The following is a 22,370-nucleotide window of genomic DNA, read 5'->3' as shown; positions in this document are numbered from 1 at the left end:
GACAAGCATATTTCAATGATAACGTGCTATCCAAATCTACCTTATTTTTCTTTACTTACTATTCGAGATCTTGTGTTTATTAAAGATAAGATCAACAATTTTCAATTTAAAAACGAAATTTTAACGTACTTCTTAATATAATACCAAATTTATATCCTAATAATGTTATTGGATGTTATTAAATTACCTGTTAAGAATAGAAAAAAAAAATCCAATTCTAAAATCCAATTTATAATAATCTAAATCAATATTACTTTAAGACCATTTAAATAGATTTATCCTTAATTTAAATCTATATTTTTGGATTTTAAGTTCAATTACTTAATTAATTGGATTGAATTTAGATTGAATTTAGATTGAATTATTTTTTGAATTTTGAAAATCTAAAATTAATGTTCATCTAAGTCGAGTCAAGGTGGTTGAGGATTAGTCTATTCAAGTTGGTATGGGTCCATATAGCCAATTCAGGTTAAATGTTGAGTTGAGATGACTTAAGATGAAAGTCCAGCCAAATTAACATAGGTAGAACCTAGTTGATCCAGGCTAAAGGGTTTAATTGAGTCAATCTAGGTTGAAGATTAACACAAGTATGTCCGAACAAAAGGTCGTGACACGAATTTCCAAGCTAAAGGTTGAGACAAGTCGACCTAAATCTAAGGTGAATGAGAATTGACCCAAGCCAAAGGACATAGTCAAGTTGGCATGGTCGAAGAATGAATTGAGTCAACTTGGGCCGAAAAATCAAGATGAGTTAGCCTAAACTAAAGAATTGAGTCGAGTTGATTAGGGTTGCAGGTCGAAATGTGTTGGCCCATACTAAAGATTGAGATAAGTTAGTCAGACCGAAAGGTCAAGCCAAGTTATCCCGAGCCAACAAATTGAACCAATGTAGCCAAGGTTGAAAATTTGAGCTGAGTGAACCTACGCTAAAAGTCAAGTCAAGTCGGCCCAGGCTAAACCATCAATACTAGTCAACTCGGGCCAAAGAATTTAGTCAATTTTGTATGGGTCGAAGAATCAAGTCAACTCAACCCAGTCAAAGGTTGAGCCTAGTTGTCCTAAGCTAAAGAATCGAGTCAAGTTTGCCTAATATGAAGGTGAATAGGAGTCAATTCAGATCGAAGAATTGAGACGACTTTATCCAAGATGAAGAATGAATTTGAGTTAGCTCGAGCTAATGGTTGAGCTGAGTCGATCTGACCAAAGATTGAGACAAGTCAGCTTTGACTGAAGTTTAAAGTGAGTCAGCATGTGCTAAAATTTGAGTTAAGGTAGTTCGAGCTGTCGACCTGAGTCATCCTAATTCGAAAGGCTAAGCCGATTCACAATGATCTCAAGGTCCAATTGAGTCATTTCGAGCCTGTGGTCAAACTAGTCAAGCTGATCTAAATTTAAGTCACGTCGAGTTGACCTGGACCCAAATCAAGTTGAGTTGACTTAGGCCCAAATTAAGACGAGTTAGCCCAAGTGAAGTTGAGTCAACATAGGTCTAAATCGAGTCAAGTCAGTTTGAACGATTCAAGTTAGCTCTGATCAATGTTTAGATAAGACAATTAAAACTCAAGTTAAGCCGAGTTACGATATGTAAGTCGAGCCATATCAGACTTAATCATATCTGATAAACCTTATAATAAAATATATTAAATTGATCTCTTATATTTAATCTAATTGTTAAAGTAGATTCAATCTAAATTGAACTCTATTGTATTGATAGAATTTAAGTAGAGTGGATTTAGTTAAAGTAATCTAAATTATACACCTCCAATCTATTTTATTAAATGTAGAGTAATCCATAGCCACGGTCTACCAATCTAAATATTGAATATTACATATTGATTAAAATAGCACCTTTTCGAATAGTTAGTGATGGTGCTTATGCGTGTAAATTGTGGAGTTCACTTTAGTACACGTGTGTTTACTCAAGTGTCTAACTCATTGAAAATTCAACCCAAGTGTAGATCTTGATGCACATATCATAGTGTTGGTCTTGTTCTTGGTGTTGACCTTAACGCATTTGGAGTTGGTTCTGGTGTGTAAACTTACTTAAATTGCTGGCACGGTGGTTGATAAAAAAAAGTTGTAGTTAATAAAATAAATTATTCAATTTTCCTTTTCTGGATTTTACTTGTCTTGATTTCTTACCATTGTAATTCATTTACTTAATTTGTAGCTCTGATTTCAATTTTTCCCATTAAATTCTTTAGTTGTTCTTTGTTTTTCTTTTCTTATATTTGTTGTGAGGTATATGTTTTAAAGAAAATTGCAAACTTTGAGATTTTTTACTGAGTTTCTTAATTTTGAAGGAATTTCTTCTAGTACACCAAGTCTTAAAATCATGATTTGATTTTTTTTATATATATTTTTTTCTGTTATTACTTTAAGCGTCTTTCAATTCTCAGATTTCCATTTTTTTTAAATTCACGGTTTCCGTGTAGTTTTTAATTATGTTAAATTGATTATACTGTTTTAAAACATTACCTTGAAATAAAGGGTAGCAGGGAGGTGTCACTTTTGAGAACGTCTATCTTCGATATTGTTATCCCGTTCCATCACTTATTTGTTGTTAATATATATTAGAAAAAAAAATTCTTATTTACTTAAAAGAAAAAGGATGATGTCAATTGTAAGACCCTAAAAAAAACGAGTACCATTAATCCCCTGTCTCATCCTCATTAATTACTCTAAAAACCTTTCTGCCGTGCATTAAAAACGCACTTCCAGACTCACTGCCTTCCTGCCAGGTGTCGTGATGAAATGTTCCTAAATCAGTAGTGGAAGACAAGTGGCAGCAAGAGAACGGACGTTGGTTTTTAAACAAAAATTACTTTTCTGAAGTCCGCATCACTCTTTGCATGCACTCTTCTTCTTCCTCAGATTCTAACTTTTCATATTTTTCACCTTCTCTCTAGAAACCTCTACCTTCTCTCTACTGAAACTTCTTCTTTCTCTTCTCCGTTCACGTTTCAGAAACCGTAGAACCATTCCTGGTGTCGTGAGCTTCGTTTTGAACCGATCACCTCAACGTTCTGATACTGGTAAGTCTCTCTTCTTCGTCGAACGTTTTCTGGCTCATGCAAAGCCAAATCCTGGTTGCATGAAGGGTTAAGTTCTTAATATTTCTTGGTTTTTATGGTTAGATCGGGTTGGAAGAGTTAAGTGATCCGTGAGAGTAGAGAACTGTTAGCGTACGAACCAAACACCCTGAGTTAGGACGTTCACTTCTGATCCAGGTAAGGGAAGCTTATAAAATTTAATTCTTGAGTTATACTGCGATGCATGAATGTTCTGTGAGTTATACTGTGTCGGATGCATGTTCTGTGAATTTTATTGAGAATGATCTATGGTATCAGATTTTACTATATGATTTTGGTGATGAGATAATGTATGAGAAGTATGGATTGTGCTATGTTATAAGTAATTTAATGTATGAAAGTTTATACTGAAAAATGTGTTACCGTAAGTTGAATTTAAATATGAGATTCTATTATAATGAACGTTCGTTATCGAAATGGTCTTTGACCGATCGGTATTTTCAGTAACTCCTTTGAAATAGTTGAACTCTTTCATTTGGGAAGAATTCTGGTTGAGGATGTGTGGTGTCGGTCTTCTACTTAGAGCTCATAATGAACAGTGTCGAGCACCTTTGTTAATACAGATCATCCATCTGTGTCGACCGACAGTGTCGAGCACCTTTGTTAATACAGATCATCCATCTGTGTCGACCGACAGTGTCGAGTACCATTGTTAATACAGATCATCCATCTGTGTCGACCAACCCTGTTGTTCACCCATGATAACACAGATCATCCATCTGTGTCGACTGACCATGTCGAGCAACCATTGTTAATACGGGTCATTCATTTGTGCAGACCGACTGTGCCAAGCAACCTTCGTAATACATTTTGTCCATCTGTGTCGAACACCCTTCTTAATGTAGGTCGTCCATCTAGGTCGACCGACCGTGTCGAGCCACCTTGCAATATGGGTCGTCCATTTATCTTGAAGCCGGTATCACTTTATTTTGGAACGGGGCAAGTTCTTCGGTCTCGTTCCTCACATTCGTTCTCGTCATAAAGAGGTCGTGATTTTTATGTACTTGGACAGAAAGACAAAAATGAAAATAAAAGTGAAAGATTATAAATGATGAACATTATATGAGGTGAACTATGGTTGTGAATTTTGGACGAGCGTTCTAGGGAGGAACGACTCATGGTTGAATATGGAATTTTGTAAAGTATGACTGTGGGCATGCTAATGCTGACTTGGTCCATCCTGATATTCCGTGATACTCATCTTCACGTAGAGGAGAGTAGTTCATGTGTGGGAATGGCAGGAGGTCCTTAGTCCATAAGTTAACATGGGCGACGTAAGAAACGGACTAACCTCGAGTGGCAGCTGTCGAGTGTAATACAGTTACTACATCACTCGGGTGCAAGGACGCCTGTAGCTACACAGATTTATACAGTCCGGACGGTCAGTCTAGTATCAGGAATTGATTTGAGTTAAGGGATTGATTTAATTATATGTTGTGAAATATTTGATATGTTTGATGTACTATGAAATGAATGATTTTACTTGAATTAAATTCAATAAGCTTACCCTGTGTTCTTTTCCTTGCGTTGTCGATCGTCATTGTATGTCCGTCCTGTCTATGCAATGATCATCCGTGTGGATGTGAGCAGATGGGGAGGCGTTACTTGAGGAAACACTAGAAGAAGAAGGTTTGGAGGATGCGAATCTGGTGGAAGTTGAGGTGAAGTCCGAACAGTAGGCGTTCGGTTTGTAGCTTTGCTTTGTAAATGGGTTGTGGTCGGGGGCGCTAAGGTCGAGTGTGGTTTTGTAATTTAACTTCTTGTAAGACCGATCAGCCTAAACCCTTGCTTTCGTTAATTTAAGACTGATTTGTTTATCATTAAATGTAATTAATTCTACTATATGGTGTTACTGTATTTTGGAATGTTATTTATATAAAAATTGACTAATATAGCATACTTTAATACAACATTTGTCAATACACATCTCTCTATAGATGATGGAAAATCCGCCCATGGGACATATGTCATATGGAGGACTTAATATGACTTAAAGCTTAGGTTAAAGTAAAGTTAGGGTTTATAACTTATTATACTAGGATTTACGACTTAGGTCTTAAAGTTTAGAACTTTTGTGAGACTTGAGTTCAAATTTGTTCTCGAAGTTAATAATATTTTCACTAGATGATTTTGTTATTGTGGTTGTTTTATTTTTAGTAATGCTTACATGTTTGACTCTATATATTTTTCTGTAAAAGAAATTATGAATTAAATATTTTACAAATTTCATTGAAATAGAAAATTAAGTTTCAAGAAGATGATGAGACGGACAAAACAGAATCAAAACTTCAAAGTATAAATATCTTATGTTTCAAACATTTTACTGTTTGTCATTGTCTCTGGAAAGTGTTTTGATAATCATCAAAAAGAAGTAATTAGTGTTCTTAATATCATTATGAGATAACATGCTCTTAAATTATGAATGGTTTATGCTAAACTCTTATTATTTATTAAATATTATTATTGATTTTTGTTAATATTCTTATTTAATTTTATCAGTTTCAAGTTATTAAATATTTTAACTTTAATAGTTAATAATAATTTTTTTAATCAATAATTTTAATTTGGAAAATCTAATATATTTTCAATATTAAAAAACATAGCTATAAATTAATTTAAAATAAACTATTTAAACTTAAAAACTTTGTTATAATTTTTTATTCCATTCTTATATTACATGATGTTATACCATACATTTACCACCAAATGCACCCCAATACTTTAGTGACACAAAAGAACGTGTGATTTTTGGTTTAAGTATGAATAAACCTAAAGGGTATATTGAAATTAGAGTACACAACAACACTAACAAAAATATTAGAGTAAGATATTAACTATTCACAATGCATTATATATTAGAAAATATCTTTTATACACTTAAAAATTATATTCTTATTAATTAAATAGTCAGTGAGTGCTATCATTCTCATGACCAACATCTATCCGTTCACCAACCAACAAAGTGCTATTTTCAATTTTAACCAAACATGAATCAATCATTTCCCAAATATTTATTTATTTATTGTTGACTAACTTATTTATTTATTTATTTATTTATTCATTTATTCAGTCTAGTCCATTCCAGGTAATTTCATTCTTTGTTGCTAAGTCTCCTTTTTCTTCAAAATCCCCACGTTTGATTTTGAAGCACATGAGTAAAAGTTTTGATGACAAAAAGTAATGTCACTAAATTGCATAGAAATATGAAGACGGCGTCGTTGTGTTGGGTGGGAATCACAAAGACCTAAAATTGCTATGTCAAGTCAATGTTCTTATCATCTCACCTATTTCCTTGTACTTTCTCTCTTATTATTTGTTGTACTACGCAACATTCCCTTTAATCTAACACTAGTGAATAATTAGTTAAGAAAATACATATATAAAATAATAAAACTGGATAATATGTAAAATTAAAATTAAAATATCACTGTTGATTTAAAAACGTATTACTAAATATGCTCTAAATTATCTTTAAGGATAAATAATATATGTTTGTTTCTACCAATGGAAACATACGAAAAGAAAAAAGACGTGGAAAGTCTAAAAGATGAGTGTTAAAACACTAAAAAAGATAAATTTTATATTAGAGATTTTCTTCTCGTGTTATATACTCAAGATAATCAATTATAACATAATACTAACATATTCGATTATGTGTAGAATATTTTATTAACGTTTAATTTAATACCAAAACAAAGCTTTTATAATAACTATATTGTTAATATATTATGACATTATATATTAAATATGAGTATAAACTTTTTCTAAGGAAAAAATATAATAAAATAAATAATTACGCTAAAAATATTGAAATAATAAATAAAATAAAATACATGGATTTAAACTTTATATTTATAGAATAATTTATTTTTGATACATTATTATTTTGAAATATATATTTTTAAGATTTCGTAATAATTTTTACTTTTACTTTAATTCAAAATTATATTTTAAAAACGATTTTTATGTCAAATTATTTTTAAAAATTATATTATATATATATATATATATATATATATATATATATAAATTTATTACATTACTTCAATTATTTCTATTATAAAATTTTCACTCGCCTCACCTCAATTCCAAAAAGAAATATCACCTTTGACTCTCTTTTTCTTTTTCTTTTTTTCTTACATTTTTCATTTTCTCTTTAATTCAAATTAACTCACTAATGGTTAGCTCGTAAGTATTGACTTAGGCCTTTTTTCTTTTTCAAAAAAATAATATTCTAACTTTAAGTCCATTGACATAATAAATGTATCCTGGTCCATTTAAAATTAATATTCCGTCACATTTAAAAAAAAAGATGTGTTTAAAGCATGTAGGCCTTTGTAAATTAATCTCTTATATTCTTATTATGAAACATATTTTGGATAATTTTTTGGCTTTTTCAATAACATACTTTATAATTTATATAAATTATATATTTGTTTTCCATATTTATCTCTATTAAACATTATGAATATTTGTATTTTACCTTAATGAATAATAAGAAATTTTTTTAAAAGATTAATAATAAGTAATATTTTGAAAAAATTCAACTAAATTATTTTTAGTGGCATGCATAATTATATATTAAATTATAGCAAGGACCATATGAAATATTCTTTTTCTAATCCATATGATAATATTAACATAAAGAAATAAATTAACAAAAACAATTAATAATTCTTTTTCTTTTTCTTTTCTTATAAAACATTTTGTTCTCACCAAAGAAAAATGTGAGAGTAATGGTCTCCACTACATAGCAGTATCTCCTCACAGTCAAGGCGTATTCAACACTGCTACTCACACATTAATTCCTCCAATCACAACAAACATAATTGAATCATTTCAAAATTTATTGACTAAGAATGTCATAAAATATTGATTTGTATTATACACGTTTACATGGTGTGTTTTTGCTAGAAGATGAATAAGAAATAAAATTAATTTAAAATATATAAATGAGTGTAAATTTTATTTTATAAATTGGTTTTGTAGAGTTAAATTAAATTTAAAATTTACCTTTTAAAATAATATCATACATAAAAAAATATTGTAAGTCTCACATTTATTACAAATATGATTAATTTAAAATATATAAACACATGCAAAGCCTTACATTAAAATCTATTTTTTAAGATAAGAAAAAAAAATCAATAAAAGGAAGAGAGAAAAAATGCACAAAACTCTAGTCACTTCTATAGGTTTACATATGTATAAAGCAAATGCAATTGTCTCTACATATCAGATAAGAACTTATTAAGATGTTCCTATATATAGTTATTATAATACAGAGAATCATGAAATGCAAATAATACATCACAAAACAAAATTTAATATGCTTTATCTAGTTCATTTTAAATCACTTTAACTAATTACACTCAAATCTAAGTATTAAATGGATACAAGATAAGAGATATTTTTTATATTTGTATTTAGGCATGTGTCTCAAAGATACAGCAACTCTCCATTCGATGCTCACCACTTAATTATTTAATTTATATCAATTAGATAATTAATAAATTAAAGATATATTCTTTTATAAATTTGTATATAATATTACAAATCACATAAGATGTCAGCCGTACCACTTCACAAAGTTACATTATATATATAATGTAGCTTAGTTGATATATATATATATATATATATATATATATATATATATATATATATGTTATTTGATTTATATTTTCTAAATATTTTCAGTTTAACAAATATAGTCATTTTAAAATAAGTACAAGTGAATATTTGAAACAAAACACTGCACAAGTTCTTATCAAGAATGTAAGATTGTGTTTTAATTTATATATATATATATATATATATATATATATATATATATATATATATATATATATATATATATATATATATATATATATATATTACTAAACCTATTTCGTCCTTCAAAAACAGTGAAATAAAAATACATTTAGCCATTTTAAGATTAACAGACTTAAAGTTTTATACTTCTTTATAGTTTTATTATGTAAAAAATAAAAAAAATTCTCTTTGCTGATTATATGGCACATTACTAATTAACTGATTCTAATATTTTTATTACTTTTGTATCGATTAAGAATTGAGATCAATATAACAATTTAAATATATTATCCTTCTTCAACCATTTAATAATATATAAAAATTTTCCAAATCCTTAATATAAGTTTCATGCATTAGAAATAAAAATTTTGATTTTAATTAAAAAAAGTTTATTTTTGAACTGAAACTGTATTACCTCATCATTGTAATGAAAGTATTGAGAAAAAAAGAAAGTATAAATTGGTAGATAACATTTGAATCTTGCATTTTTCTATCCTGTCTAAAGAAAAAGTCCCAATATTTATGTCTCTACAAACTCAATTATATAATAATTTGGATTGTGGGAGATTATATTTTTACATCGAGAAATAATAGTAACTAGATCTAAAGAATCAGGTTATGCTAATATAATAAAAAAAATGCACTAATTCATGGTTTAATTAATTTTTAAAAATCTTACAATTCTCAATTGAATTTTTAATAATTTTTGTTTTCTTTTATTAAATGCTCAAAATATTTTTTGTCTTCATTTAAATGCTCTATCATTTGAGTTTTATTGTCCACGAGACGAGACGATGTGGTTGTTACTTTATTTATTTACTTTTATTTCTAATTCATCAATCAATTAATATTTGTTATTTTTAGTTTCTTCTAACTCGTTTTTAGAAACTGAGATGAAGGAGTTTGAAAAGACTAAGAAACGAGAAAATGAATTATTTAGTAAGTTAGAAACGAAAAGAGAAAAATAATAATTTCATAATTTATTTGAAAAAATAACAAAATACTATATAAAATTAAATATTTAAATTTATAAAGTAGTGAAAATTTAATTAAGTCTTTAATTGATTGTATTGAAAGCATTTAAACCTAAAAGCATCCGATATCATGAACTAAGCATAATTTGGTTGATACAAATGTAGTTTCTTTTCTGTTAATTAATCTAAGATCATCAGTTTTGTTGTTTTCAGTGAAAGGATCTTTCTCCGGCCGCCACAAGCCCACAACTTTCTATACATGCTGTCGTGGTTAACCTAACCAGCCAATTACGTTGGATTTAATGATGAGACAATGAAACCTCACGACCAAAGTGAAAATTAATTAATTAATTAATTAATAATTAGGGTAAAATCCATTTATATTATTATTATTATTTGGATGAATTAAAGAGATAAGAGCTGAATACTAAATAAAAGAATTAAACAACATAGTGGCTTTTTGACAGTGACGTCATGGAATGACATGAGATTGGTGTACATGGATGATAGAGGAAGCTTCATTGCATCATCTAGGAAAGAGTATAGAAAGGTGGTTCCTGGAAAACCATAACATGGAAATGGAAAACTATGATTATCATCCTTCTAGATATCATTTTTTAATCATATAAAAACCATTCTCTACTTTAACTCTCACTCTTATAAAATGCTCATTCCCTGCATTCAACTACTACTACTACTACACATTCATCTATAGCAATGGATTTCTTCTACTTTGGAAACCCAGACCCTTCTCATACTCATCTCCATAACATGTCTCCATCATCCCCTGAGATCGCACTCTCTGATTTCCTCCTTCTCGATGATTTCCTTCATCATCATCACGGAGACTCTCTATCATCTCAAAGCACTGAGTCGTCGGAAAAACCAACCTGTGACACCACTCACGGATTCACCACTGGTGCAACCTCTAAGAACAGCAACATCAACATGCAAGTGTCTTTTTCTCTCTCTTTCATTCTCATACTTTCAAGTAAACAGAAATTATACTTTTTACATAACATGACAGTTTTAGTGGTGAATGATTTTATGCAGAAAGTGCAAGAACGCGAATGGTGGAAGCAAAGCAAGGTTGGGTCCAAGAGTGGCATTCAGAACAAAATCAGAGCTTGAGATCATGGATGATGGATACAAGTGGAGGAAGTATGGTAAGAAGTCCGTGAAGAGCAGTCCAAATTTAAGGTAAAAACCTACGAAGGTGTTGATTAACAGAGACAAAAAACCTAGTACAAGATAACAAAATTAAGATAAAATGAACATTAATTTGACCTAGGCTATGAAACAGTATAGTGCCTAATAACGAAGCTAAAGAATTGTACATGGTAGAGCTAAAAATATTATACTAAGACTTGACATTGTGAGGTTTTTGTGCTAAGTGGGTGATTTGATTAATGATGGTAGGAACTATTACAAATGTTCAAGTGGAGGATGCCTAGTGAAGAAAAGGGTGGAAAGGGACAGAGAGGATTCCAGCTATGTGATAACAACGTATGAAGGTGTACACAATCATGAGAGCCCTTTTTCCACATACTACAGCCCTATCTCTTTTCTACATTCTGATCATTCTACATCTTCCAAATGACACCAACTAAGAAGAGGTTTTCAAGATCCCTTCATGCAGGGGAAGGAGCTGTGTATCATACCAAGGTTTAATCAATCATAGTTTTTTTCATTATGTAATAGATTGAAGAGAGTCTGTACTCAGATCATGGAACCTTTTTATCAATTCTATAACTTTTTTTGCACTTCGTTTCATAGGAGTTTCATTTCTCACTTAATTTCAAAACCAACATATGTAACTTTGTTCAAATTTATAAATGCAAGTATATATCTTGTGATAGGATTAGTATCTCTTGAACTCTGTTTCATAACAAAGTTTTTTCTTATTTAAAAAAATGTTGGTTTAATGTTGATAATAGTACGAAGGAGTCAACAACAAATTTAAAATATTCAACTAGTTAAAAGTATTTTCTTTCATTTAGTTTTATGTTGGTTTAATAGGTGATAATAGTACGAAGGAGTCAACAACAAATTTAAAATATTTTAGATTCTTAATTTATTTTTATATAATTTGGATTTAATTTTGTGTATTATCCTTTACATTTGTTTTCATTAAATCTTAATAATTAGAATCTCTTTAGACATTAGTTTCTATTAGGTTTTGTAAATGACTTATTGAATAGGCTTACTTAGTAAGTCGGCCTTAAGATTTAAGTACAAAGTATCAATAACTTTTTGTAAATTCGTGTATAAATTGGGATAAAGAATAACTAATACTTAATAAAATGTATAAAAAATTATCCTCTCATAAGAGTTTATTAGATTAGATGAAGTCTATAAATATAGCACTCAAAGTTTATAACATAGGGAAAAATAAATTTCATAACATATTAACTTTAAATAAGGAAAGAAGAAAGTACTGGGAAAAGTATGAATCAAAGTTCATACTTTATTTTGTTACGCCTAAATAAATTAAGAATTGTTTAAGGTATAGTTGACAAGTGCATATGATGCGATGGTTCACAAGTGCATAGCCATTCAAGTTAATGGTGCTGGCATTTTTGTAATTTCAAGTTGGCTGGCTTGACTTTGACACAACATGAGAGAAACTTCTTGTTGGTTACAAATTACAATCTTATATTTTTCAAACTATACTTTCATTTTTTATATATTTTTATTACTATAATAGTTTTACTATGTAATCAAAATTGTGACGATATACAATGAGTTTAAAGAATGGAGAAGTTTATGTAAAATTTAAAAAATCCAAATTCTTTGTCATTTACTATAAATGGATTTATTAGTTTTTAGTATAATGATAAAAAATTCAAATTCTTTGGGTAATATTTTGACAAGTACTTTAGCAAAATTTTGTTAAATAATGATGAAAACATGTTCATTTGGAGTATATTTCATGAGATGCACAGTTAAATTTATTTTAATTATGTTGTGAGAGGAGTGTACAACGTTGAATATTTTGACAAATTCGTGAATGACGTCATGTCCATTAAATTAAAAAAATTCGACGTTAAACTTAACGTCGAATTTTGTCAATATTCGACGTTAAACTTAACATCGAATTTTGTCAATATTCGACGTTAATCAATTTTTTTTGTTTTTTTTTTAATTAATTGTGATCCAAAGCAAAAGAACAACAAATTTCAATTTTTTGTATTTTGTAAAGCATGAACTATGAACATGTAGTGTAGTATCAACAACAAAAGAATAATAACCAACAACAAACAAGTTCAACAAAAAAAACAACAAACAAGTTCAACAAATAAGTTTTTCAAAACGAAAATGAAAACGAAAACTAATCTTTTTTCGTTGGAATAAAGTTTAGTCACAGTGAGAGAGAAAACAAAATACGCATATGAAGGACAAGAGCATGAAAATAATCGGTTAAAACAAACAAAAATCATACCTAAAGTAATTAATTAACATGCATTTGTATCAAATGAAAGAAATATTACATGTGATGCTCGTCAAACTTCGTTTGAGACAAGTTTGAGAAGAAACGAGGATAGCGCGCTAAGATAAAATGAATGAATTTTGAATCTCCCGCTCAAAATTTTTATTGAATTTACTAACCTTTTGATGTCGAATTTGAAAGTCATTCGACGTTTTATATCCTTTTACGTTGAATTACAATTCTAAATGACGTTTAATAATTGCATTTATTTACAAAAATGTCACAGCTCATTTTTAACGTTGGTTATTCAATGCTTGAACGTTGAACATGTGACGTTATAAGCTGTTTTTGTATTATCGGAAACACTCCATATTATTCTGTTAAAATATATTTTTTTTAAAAGTGAAATGAGTTTAATAGTGATTTGGGGAGTACCAATGGCAATGGTCGAAGAGGCCTTCCCTGAATACGTTTTGGGCTTACCTGGCCTTATTACCTAATGCGTTTAGTGGGAAAAGACTAATGGGGTGGAAAAAGAGGACTTCGTTTTTCTTTTTTCATATATCACATGTTGGAGGACATGAATTAATAATTTTATTTATTACTACCAACATTTTATTAATACTGAATAACATAAGGATGCGCTATTGAAATAATCTTTTGCAGTTAACTTTTCATTTTCTAATTTTATAGTATTAATTATTTTTACAATGTACTTTATTATTAATAATAAGATAATACTTATGATTAAATTAGTTTAGATTTTAACAATTATTTACTTTTAAAAAAATATTTAGGTAAACTAAGAAAAATAATAATTTTTTCGTCTATAACTATTAATAAAGATAATTCATTTTTATAACTGGATGTAACAATTCTCTGAATCTACAAAAATCTTTACAATTCTATTTTAATAAATGTTTAATTACCAAAAAATCATCACACATATAACATATGAAGAATAGTTACGTCAAGAGAAAATATATATTATTACAATTATCCAAACATACACTAAAATATATGTACAAGATCTTGTATTACTAAAAGTTTTATTACATTTGAAACTAAAGTGTAAAATTAGAGTTTTACAAAAGTTGATATATATATATATATATATATATATATATATATATATATATATATATATATATATAAATCAAAAATCCTACTTTATGCTTCTTGCAACATCACCATCCTATACTTGCTTTACAAACATATCTCACATCATTGAGGTGATCATGACAAATAAAAAAACAAACAAACATACCGCAAATACAAAAGAGTAAGCTAATTTATCAAAGAAACATAAATACAACGACATTATGAATATTAACACTTAAGCACAAGTATATCAAACAATCCTAAAACATATAATCATCAACTCTAGACTTGATCATCCAGATACATGTATGGATGTCAAACCCTATCAGGTTATGTACTTGTGGTGGCCTCTAATGTTCTGTAGAGTCATTGTTAATGAGGTTTACCTTGCCACACACAAGGTTCATCCGCTAGCGACTTAGGCCTAGGTAAAGCTCCTAAACTAGGACTTCATGCTCCTCTCACCACATATCCTACCCTTCTCTACTTGAAATTGGATAGTTATTAGAGTGTCAAGATAACCCCACTACAAAATCCTTACATCAATGCATACACAACTTGAAACCACACAAGAAACTTCTCATTGAAATTTCTTTCACAATATACTTAGTACTTTCATACATACAAATCATAAGGAGTCATACATTTCACATTAAGCATACATGACATTCATAGAAAATCACTTCAAATAAGTAAAGATGAAAAAATCACATAACAACACACTAGCACTCAGATTGAGGCTCAACACAAAAGCTCTTGCAAGAGAGAACACTCAGTGCCAAAGCTCTCGCTCAACGATCCCTACTCGTTGATCAACGAAAAGAGTGAAAATAGCCTCAAACGTATAGTGGTCACTAACGCTCAACGATATCATGTCATCGCTTAGTGCCAAACTATTCGCATTTTGGCTGCTCAATGGGGAAAAATGGTGTCGAGCGCTATACCAGAAAGCTGCAACAACACAACTTTGATATGATGAACTAAAGTTATATTCAAATGACCAAATTGATATTCCTAACTCAATGATTAGTCCAAAATATGTTTCAATGTTCGATTGAATATCAATTTGCTCAAATTATCATAGACTTAGTTTATCAACTCAACACCAAATGAATCAATTCAACAACACACAATCATATTGAACAAACAAACTTTAGCACACAATTTTAACCCATTTTTTTTTCCAAACAAAATTTTCATCAATTTCATAAAACTAAAAACCAGTTACACTCAACAAGCTATCCAAACAGAATTTCCATACCAATTACACATTTAGATCAAACTCAACATGCATCACATATTATAAACGTATCAATGACTTCAAAATGTGGTGGTTAGCTTATCTTACCTGTTAGAAGCTCAAATTACTCTAAGGAACCTAGAACAACTCCCTTACCTTGAGGAATTCTACCTGCTTCTACAAACTAAAAAAACATTATCAGAACACACCATTAGTACCACTAATTAGCAAAGAGTACTATACAAAACTCAACTGACACATGCAAGAGGTCACAACTCACATGTATAGAAATGCACACAAACTAAAGAAAAGAACATAAACTAAATTACTCTTTTGCAATAACTTATCTGATAATCTTGAAGACCTCACCCTAGTGATCACTCAAACATTCTTTTATCTTCAAATTGATGAACTACGAATAAAAAGATTTAGAGAGAGCGTAGAAAGATTTTATAAAGATAACGTTATTTTACATAATGAAACTCATTAATTAAAATTCTATTTATATGATTAAACTTTTAATATTAAAATAAACAAGTTCCATTATTTAAAATACATTTCATTTCTAATATTTTATTTTCTAAGCTCTTACGTATATTTCATTTTATTATTTTATTCTTTAAATTTTGTAAAAAAAACAATTATAGTTAGCTATCTGCAATTAAAATAATATACATGGAAAAAATTAATTAAAATATATATATACAAATATATTATTATTATTAACCTTTATTCTTTTTAATTAGTGAAAGATTTTTGAAACATAAAAAACGATTTAGAACATTTTTTAAATTTACTAACATTTGATTAACTTATGTTAAGAGAAAAGCTAATAATAATAACTTTAACATTTTTACAAGTATCATGATATAGATATTTTTTTGTAATCATTGAAAGTAATCTTTTGACATGTATTATAGAGTCTATATACATATATATTTAGGATAATATTTTGTTGCCATCCCCAAATAACATTTGTCTCCATAATTATTTTATTAAAAAAAATCATAGTTTAATTCCATTTGATTATATTGATAATTAATATTCATAACTAACCTAGATCATCCTTAATAAAGGTTTTTTCTTATTCACAATTTTCTTATGCACAAAACTCAATACTTGCTTAATAAACTAAGTTTAGCATTACTTTCATCATATAACAATTAGATCGAGTACATCATTAACTTTTCCTAAAGTTTATAAATTAAAAAAGAAATAGCAGTTTAATCAATTTTTTTGATGGGTTTAAAGTACAAAACATTTTAACTACGGAGATGACGTGCTCTTGCATCGCGTGGTTTACACGAATGAGTAGCGAGATGGTATGATTACGATGAATTGTTCATCTCTTTCAACTTTCCGCCACCATCGCGTCAAAAAACAAAGCCATTTTGAAGATACTGCACAACACAGATACGCACCACAAATCCATCATCTTCGCCCTAATCCCTTTCCCATTCACCGCATCCCAAACTCCTCAGATCTGTCGTCGATTCGCGTTTCGCGCTTTCCATTTCGTTTTCTCGCGAGATGCGCGACGCCGGAGCGTCAACTTCTCGCTCCGATCCCGGCGTGATTGTCATGTGACATGGGTTTTGGAACTTGATGAGCTCACGTGCGTGTGGTGGTGAAGGCGTGTTTTGAGATTATCGTTGGTGAAGAGGGAATCATGTTCTGGAGGGACCGTGAGAGGGAGAACACAGAGTTGAACGGTGGGGTCCTATGTGGCCAGGTCAGAGTGCTGGTTGTTGGTGATTCAGGTTCGTCTTTCCTTAAAATCCACCCTTTTCTGTTACCAATTTTGTTTCCTTCTAATTTTGTAGAATAAAACTTGTTTATACTCTAAAGTACACTACTAGGCCGTGTCCACTGTTTTTTTATTATTTCGTTTACAATTGTATGTGGTAATCTGATTATTGCACTGAAATTTAAGGTTTTAGGATAAGTGCCGTTTTTTTGGAAAAATAAATTATGATGGGGAGTTTTGTGATTGTGTAGTGTGCGCATAAGGCAAGTTGATTGAGTGTGGGAGGGTGCACTGTTAGGATCCGTTTGGATTTTTGATATTTCTGTTGGAAACATTGAATCAGGGGAGGGAGAAATGTGATCATGATGGCGGTGGTATAGTTCTTGTAACACTCAATGGGAACTTGATTAGTTATGTTAATGATTTTAGCTGTCAAGGTTTTAAGTTGTGGCTGTGGGTTCTTGTTTCGTTGGATCTTTGATTTTGTAATTGCAATTGTGGTCATGGAGACACTGAATACCTTGATGCTGCAAGGTTGTAGATGTTCAATTTGAAATGGGTTGGATGATTAATATTTCGTTTTGGTATGTGGTTTAGAGAATCCATTCAAGTACGCTTGCTTTAAGAGATCTGGGTTCTTAATGTAAGAGAGTCAACTTGGAAGATTGTGGTTGAGGAAATAAAAATCATTTTGTATAAGTCAACTCTGGGCAGAGGGAAATTGTTGGAAGTCCCATCTAGTCAGAAATAATAATCTAATATTGCTTAATAGGTTGAGGAAATAATTCTTGCTTTAGTATTCTGTAAGATCTGGTTCAGATTCAGAATCTAGAGGTAGGAATTGAAATTTTTATTGAAGGAGAAGATTACATTGACGGGTGGAAATCAATCGGAAGGAGAGTCCTGATTTTCCCCTTTTAATCAACTTCACCAAAATGTGCCCTCTCTCCCTGCCTTCTCCTCATTATTCTATTATTCAATTCCCTCTTCCTGTAACTAGATCAGTTAGGTAGTTATGCCTAATTCCCATCCCTAGCAAGCCTAACATAGACTTTCTTAATGGTGATACTGCTGAAAGATATCCTAGCATATGATGCCTTTCTTAAGCTTTTTGGAAACAATATTGTTTGCATCAGTCAATATTACAACGTCAAGCACATCAAAATCTCTCTTTAGGGCCCACTTTGTTTGATGAAATGTTTTCAGTTTCTATATTATGTTTTTAATAATAATTATCAAATGTTTACTCTTTTCACTTTGTTTCTTGTTTTCACCTTATACTAAATGTTATTTTCGCCATTTCTAGTATGGAAGGATACAAAATGAAACCAGGCTATGCTTTGTAATTGTTAGTTCAAGAAAAATATAGAACAGAAGTAGAAAACATTTCCTTAAACCACAGAGGCCCATTAGTTGCCAGTCTTTGGACACAATTGGTGGTACTTCTTATCTCTAAACATCATGAGCCTGAATGTGCATTAGTTAACCTTAGGTAAATGATGAGTAAAAAGTTAGAATTGTCTGAGCTTCTGATTACTTGTACCAGTCACCCTTGATATGATTCAGTCCGAGTACATTTTTCATAGATATCATAGTTGCGCGTTTGTCATATTTTCTCATCCTCCTTGCAGGTGTTGGGAAAACTTCGTTAGTGAACTTGATTATAAAAGGTTCTCCAATTGCTCGCCCTCCTCAAACAATTGGTTGTGCAGTTGATGTGAAAGTAATTACCCCAGATTCTTCTATGATTACATGAGTAATACATTACTTATGTACACAAAGTAAAGTCTTTACCAAATTTCTGTTTCTTTTTCCAGCATACTACTTATGGAAATTCAGGAAGCTCTTCTAGTAGCCTAAAAGGTGATTCTGAGAGAGATTTCTTTGTTGAACTGTGGGATGTCTCAGGACATGAACGGTACAAAGATTGTCGGTCCCTTTTTTACTCACAGGTTAATGGTGAGTAAAATAAATCCCATTATTTTAGTTTTCTAAAACATATACTTGCTTACATTGCAGAGGTAGTTGTATAGATGCAATCTAATTATGTGGCAATCTACAAAATGATGGATCAATATTTTTTATCAAGGGGTTAAGGAAATAAGGAAGAGGATTTCCGTGTTTATTTCAGTCATTATGTATCATTGACTTCTCTTTTTCAAGCCTTGCATTCTGAAAATAATAGAATTTTGATATGGAACATTTTGCAATAATGTTCTAAATCTGCTAGAAGAAATCCTACAGATTTAGCTGTCTATCTAGAGTCTAAACTTCATTTATTTGCAAAATACCCTAATTACCAATATCCTGATAATTGCATTAGCCCTTAATAGCATATTCTGGAACTCTTGACAAATAAATTTAGTAGCAGTTAGTGAATATTTGAAACTTGGCTGTCTGATATTTTAGACTTTGAAACCTTGTTTGGACTTCATTTGCAGGTGTAATTTTTGTTCACGATCTCTCACAGAGAAGAACAAAGACTAGCTTGCAGAAGTGGGCAGCTGAGATTGCTGCAACTGGGACATTTTCAGCTCCTTTGGGATCTGGTGGTCCCGGTGGCCTTCCTGTTCCATTTATTGTTATTGGTAACAAAGCTGATATTGCTGCACAAGAGGGTACAAGAGGAAGCAGTGGGAATCTTGTTGATGTTGCACGCCAATGGGTTGAGAAGCAGGGTTTGCTTCCTTCCAGCGAGGAGCTTCCTTTGACTGAGAGCTTTCCTGGTAGTGGGGGCCTTGTTGCTGTAGGTGTCTCAACTAAATAATTTGTCAGTTTTACAAGTTGGTTTTCCTCCACTTTCAATGTTTGAGATAGTATGCTACCCTCATGTTAATTAGTATGTTGTATTCGGGTAGATTTGAATAAATCTGATGTTAATGCTAATTACAGGGAATTTCAACTACTAGCAAGTAGCAATTTAAAATTTTAGTTGTTTTATATTTTAAACTACTGCTGTTTTTCGAACATATTAAATTTGTTTTAAGCATGAATAATTTACACTTACTTTTCGTGACAATAGTACTGCATATGGATGGAGGAGTATTTTCATTTAGCTAATTGAGTGACAATATCACATTTCACTTTGGTACCACCATCTGGATTAAAAATAGGTTTTTTCTGTTTTCATCCATTTTCAAATTGAGAGGCTAAACATTAAACATTTTATCTTTTTAACTAATCTTAAAGGTTATCCATGTATATTTTTTTGAGCCACTCACTAACAATAATGAATTTAGATCAGGCATTGCCCACTGTGCTGTGTTAGGAAAATGTTAGACTGGAGATGCTATGTTTTCTGAGAATCTTTATTTCTCATGTTGATATTCTAAATCGCAATACTTGTTGTTCCTTTGAAGTACCAAATCATATCTTTTAACAATTGATGCAAAGACATGCCCAGATTTTGCATTCTGTTGAATAGTTGCTATCGAATTCATTCTTCTTGTAATGGTTGTGATTTTTATGTTGGATGTCTGCAGGCTGCAAAAGAAGCAAGGTATGACAAAGAGGCTGTGGTGAAATTTTTCCGCATGGTGAGTACGGTCTTTGATCTCTGTCTCTAAAAATTATAATTTATGGGTTGCCATCTGAGTTTTCTGGTACATTTCCTTTCAGTTGATCAGGAGAAGATATTTCTCAGATGAAATACCTTCACCAGCATGGTCCGTTCCTTCTGTTCAGAGACCAGCTCAGCGTATAGATGAAAATTTCACAGAAGATGATCTGTCCTACAATAGAAGAAGGTATGCTGATGTGCTTTTATCATCACCACCATGACCGCCGTAGTTTTGGCTGGAAGATGTCTTCTTGATCATATTTTTCATTCATGGAAAGACGACTAATAATGCAATTTTGGGTTTGCCTCCTTGGGGTGAAAATTTCCGGATCATTGTGTTCAATGGTAGTTGAAAGATTATGCACAGATCCTAGGTAGTTTGGTGATGGAATTATATAATTCACGTGTGTTTGCCCATTTCCTTGCTTGTCTAGGCCACTCCTTACGAAGTTCATTGCTTGATTGCAGTCTAAGCGGTGATTCTTACAAATACAACACGCTTCCCCCACTTCCAGCACAACGCAATCTAACACCGCCACCCACACTCTATCCTCAACAGCCAGTTTCGGTGTCGGAAAACTATAGTTTCCCTAGGTATTCCTTGTCAGGCATCTCAGAAATCAGTGCTGTGGCCAGAACAAAGCGGTCAGATATTAATGTCTGAAGATTTATTTGTGTATTTTTGGTAATTAGTCATTGCTAATACATGGATGTATTCTTGCATGGAACGAAGTTATTACATGTTTAAATTCTTTGTTCCCATTGTAACTTCTTAATTGATTCATTCGTTTTCAAGAGGCTTTCTCAGTCGACAGAAGAGCTAATTGTTCAATGTTTGGGGAGAATTTAAATGATATATGCTCCATTCTTTTATATCAACACTATTATTATTGGTAAAATACCACTCTAAATTCCACGTGTTCCACTTCCACATAACCGTTGAATGATCTTATCCTGTAAGTTGTCTTTTCTTCTTATAAAATGCAGTGAGTGAGGGTAAAGTCAAGCTGAATACTTTTCAAGAAAAAATTATTATATTAGGTTTTAGTACATTGCTAAATTTTGATCAGTCTAGATTAATCGTAATTTTTTGTCAGTTTATGGAATTTGATAATATTTTATATCAGAAGCTTAAATTTAAAAGTTAGTTAAAAGAATATGGTCCATGGAATGATATCCTTTCTTCCTGACTTTTATTATTTTAAAAAATGCAAATAAGAAAGACTAATAAAAATAAATGAATTTAATAAATTTGTCCTCAGAATTAATTCTTTTTGTGGTTTTGGTCGTTATTTTTTCTTTAATGAAGAATTTTACCAAATAATTTTCATTTCAGAAGATAAAACTTGTTAAAAATTAGTTGTCACTAAATATAATAAAATATTATCTAATCTAATTCACATCATCACT

At 30.6% G+C, this 22,370-nt stretch overlaps 2 protein-coding genes across 5 annotated transcripts; both read left to right on the top strand.

Moving 5' to 3' along the window:
• Positions 1–10,548: 10,548 nt before the first annotated feature.
• LOC108338374 (probable WRKY transcription factor 50) lies at positions 10,549–11,755 on the top strand. Its single transcript, XM_017575218.2, has 3 exons — positions 10,549–10,833; positions 10,937–11,083; positions 11,303–11,755. Exons 1-3 carry the CDS (start codon positions 10,601–10,603, stop codon positions 11,481–11,483), a joined length of 561 nt encoding a protein of 186 aa, XP_017430707.1. The 5' UTR covers positions 10,549–10,600; the 3' UTR covers positions 11,484–11,755.
• A 5,185-nt stretch (positions 11,756–16,940) lies between these two features.
• LOC108323815 (small GTPase LIP1) lies at positions 16,941–21,833 on the top strand. 4 transcript variants are annotated; one of them, XM_052870037.1, is made up of 8 exons: positions 16,948–17,414; positions 19,033–19,124; positions 19,219–19,360; positions 19,843–20,147; positions 20,884–20,937; positions 21,020–21,147; positions 21,310–21,334; positions 21,429–21,568. In XM_052870037.1, the coding sequence occupies exons 1-7, from the start codon at positions 17,324–17,326 to the stop codon at positions 21,311–21,313; spliced, it is 816 nt and encodes a 271-aa protein (XP_052725997.1). In that variant the 5' UTR covers positions 16,948–17,323; the 3' UTR covers positions 21,314–21,334; positions 21,429–21,568. The 4 variants fall into 4 exon arrangements, 3 of the variants coding, with proteins under 3 accessions (XP_017412067.1, XP_052725997.1, XP_052725993.1); XM_017556578.2 differs by lacking the exon at positions 21,310–21,334 and having other exon boundaries at positions 16,941–17,414; positions 21,429–21,833; XR_001831732.2 differs by having other exon boundaries at positions 21,020–21,334.
• Positions 21,834–22,370: the final 537 nt, after the last annotated feature.

This window comes from Vigna angularis, chromosome 1, assembly GCF_016808095.1.
Source record: "Vigna angularis cultivar LongXiaoDou No.4 chromosome 1, ASM1680809v1, whole genome shotgun sequence".
Classification (NCBI taxonomy): domain Eukaryota; kingdom Viridiplantae; phylum Streptophyta; class Magnoliopsida; order Fabales; family Fabaceae; genus Vigna; species Vigna angularis.
Note: the sequence above shows the minus strand (reverse complement) of the source record. Positions and strands in the feature narration are given on the sequence as shown.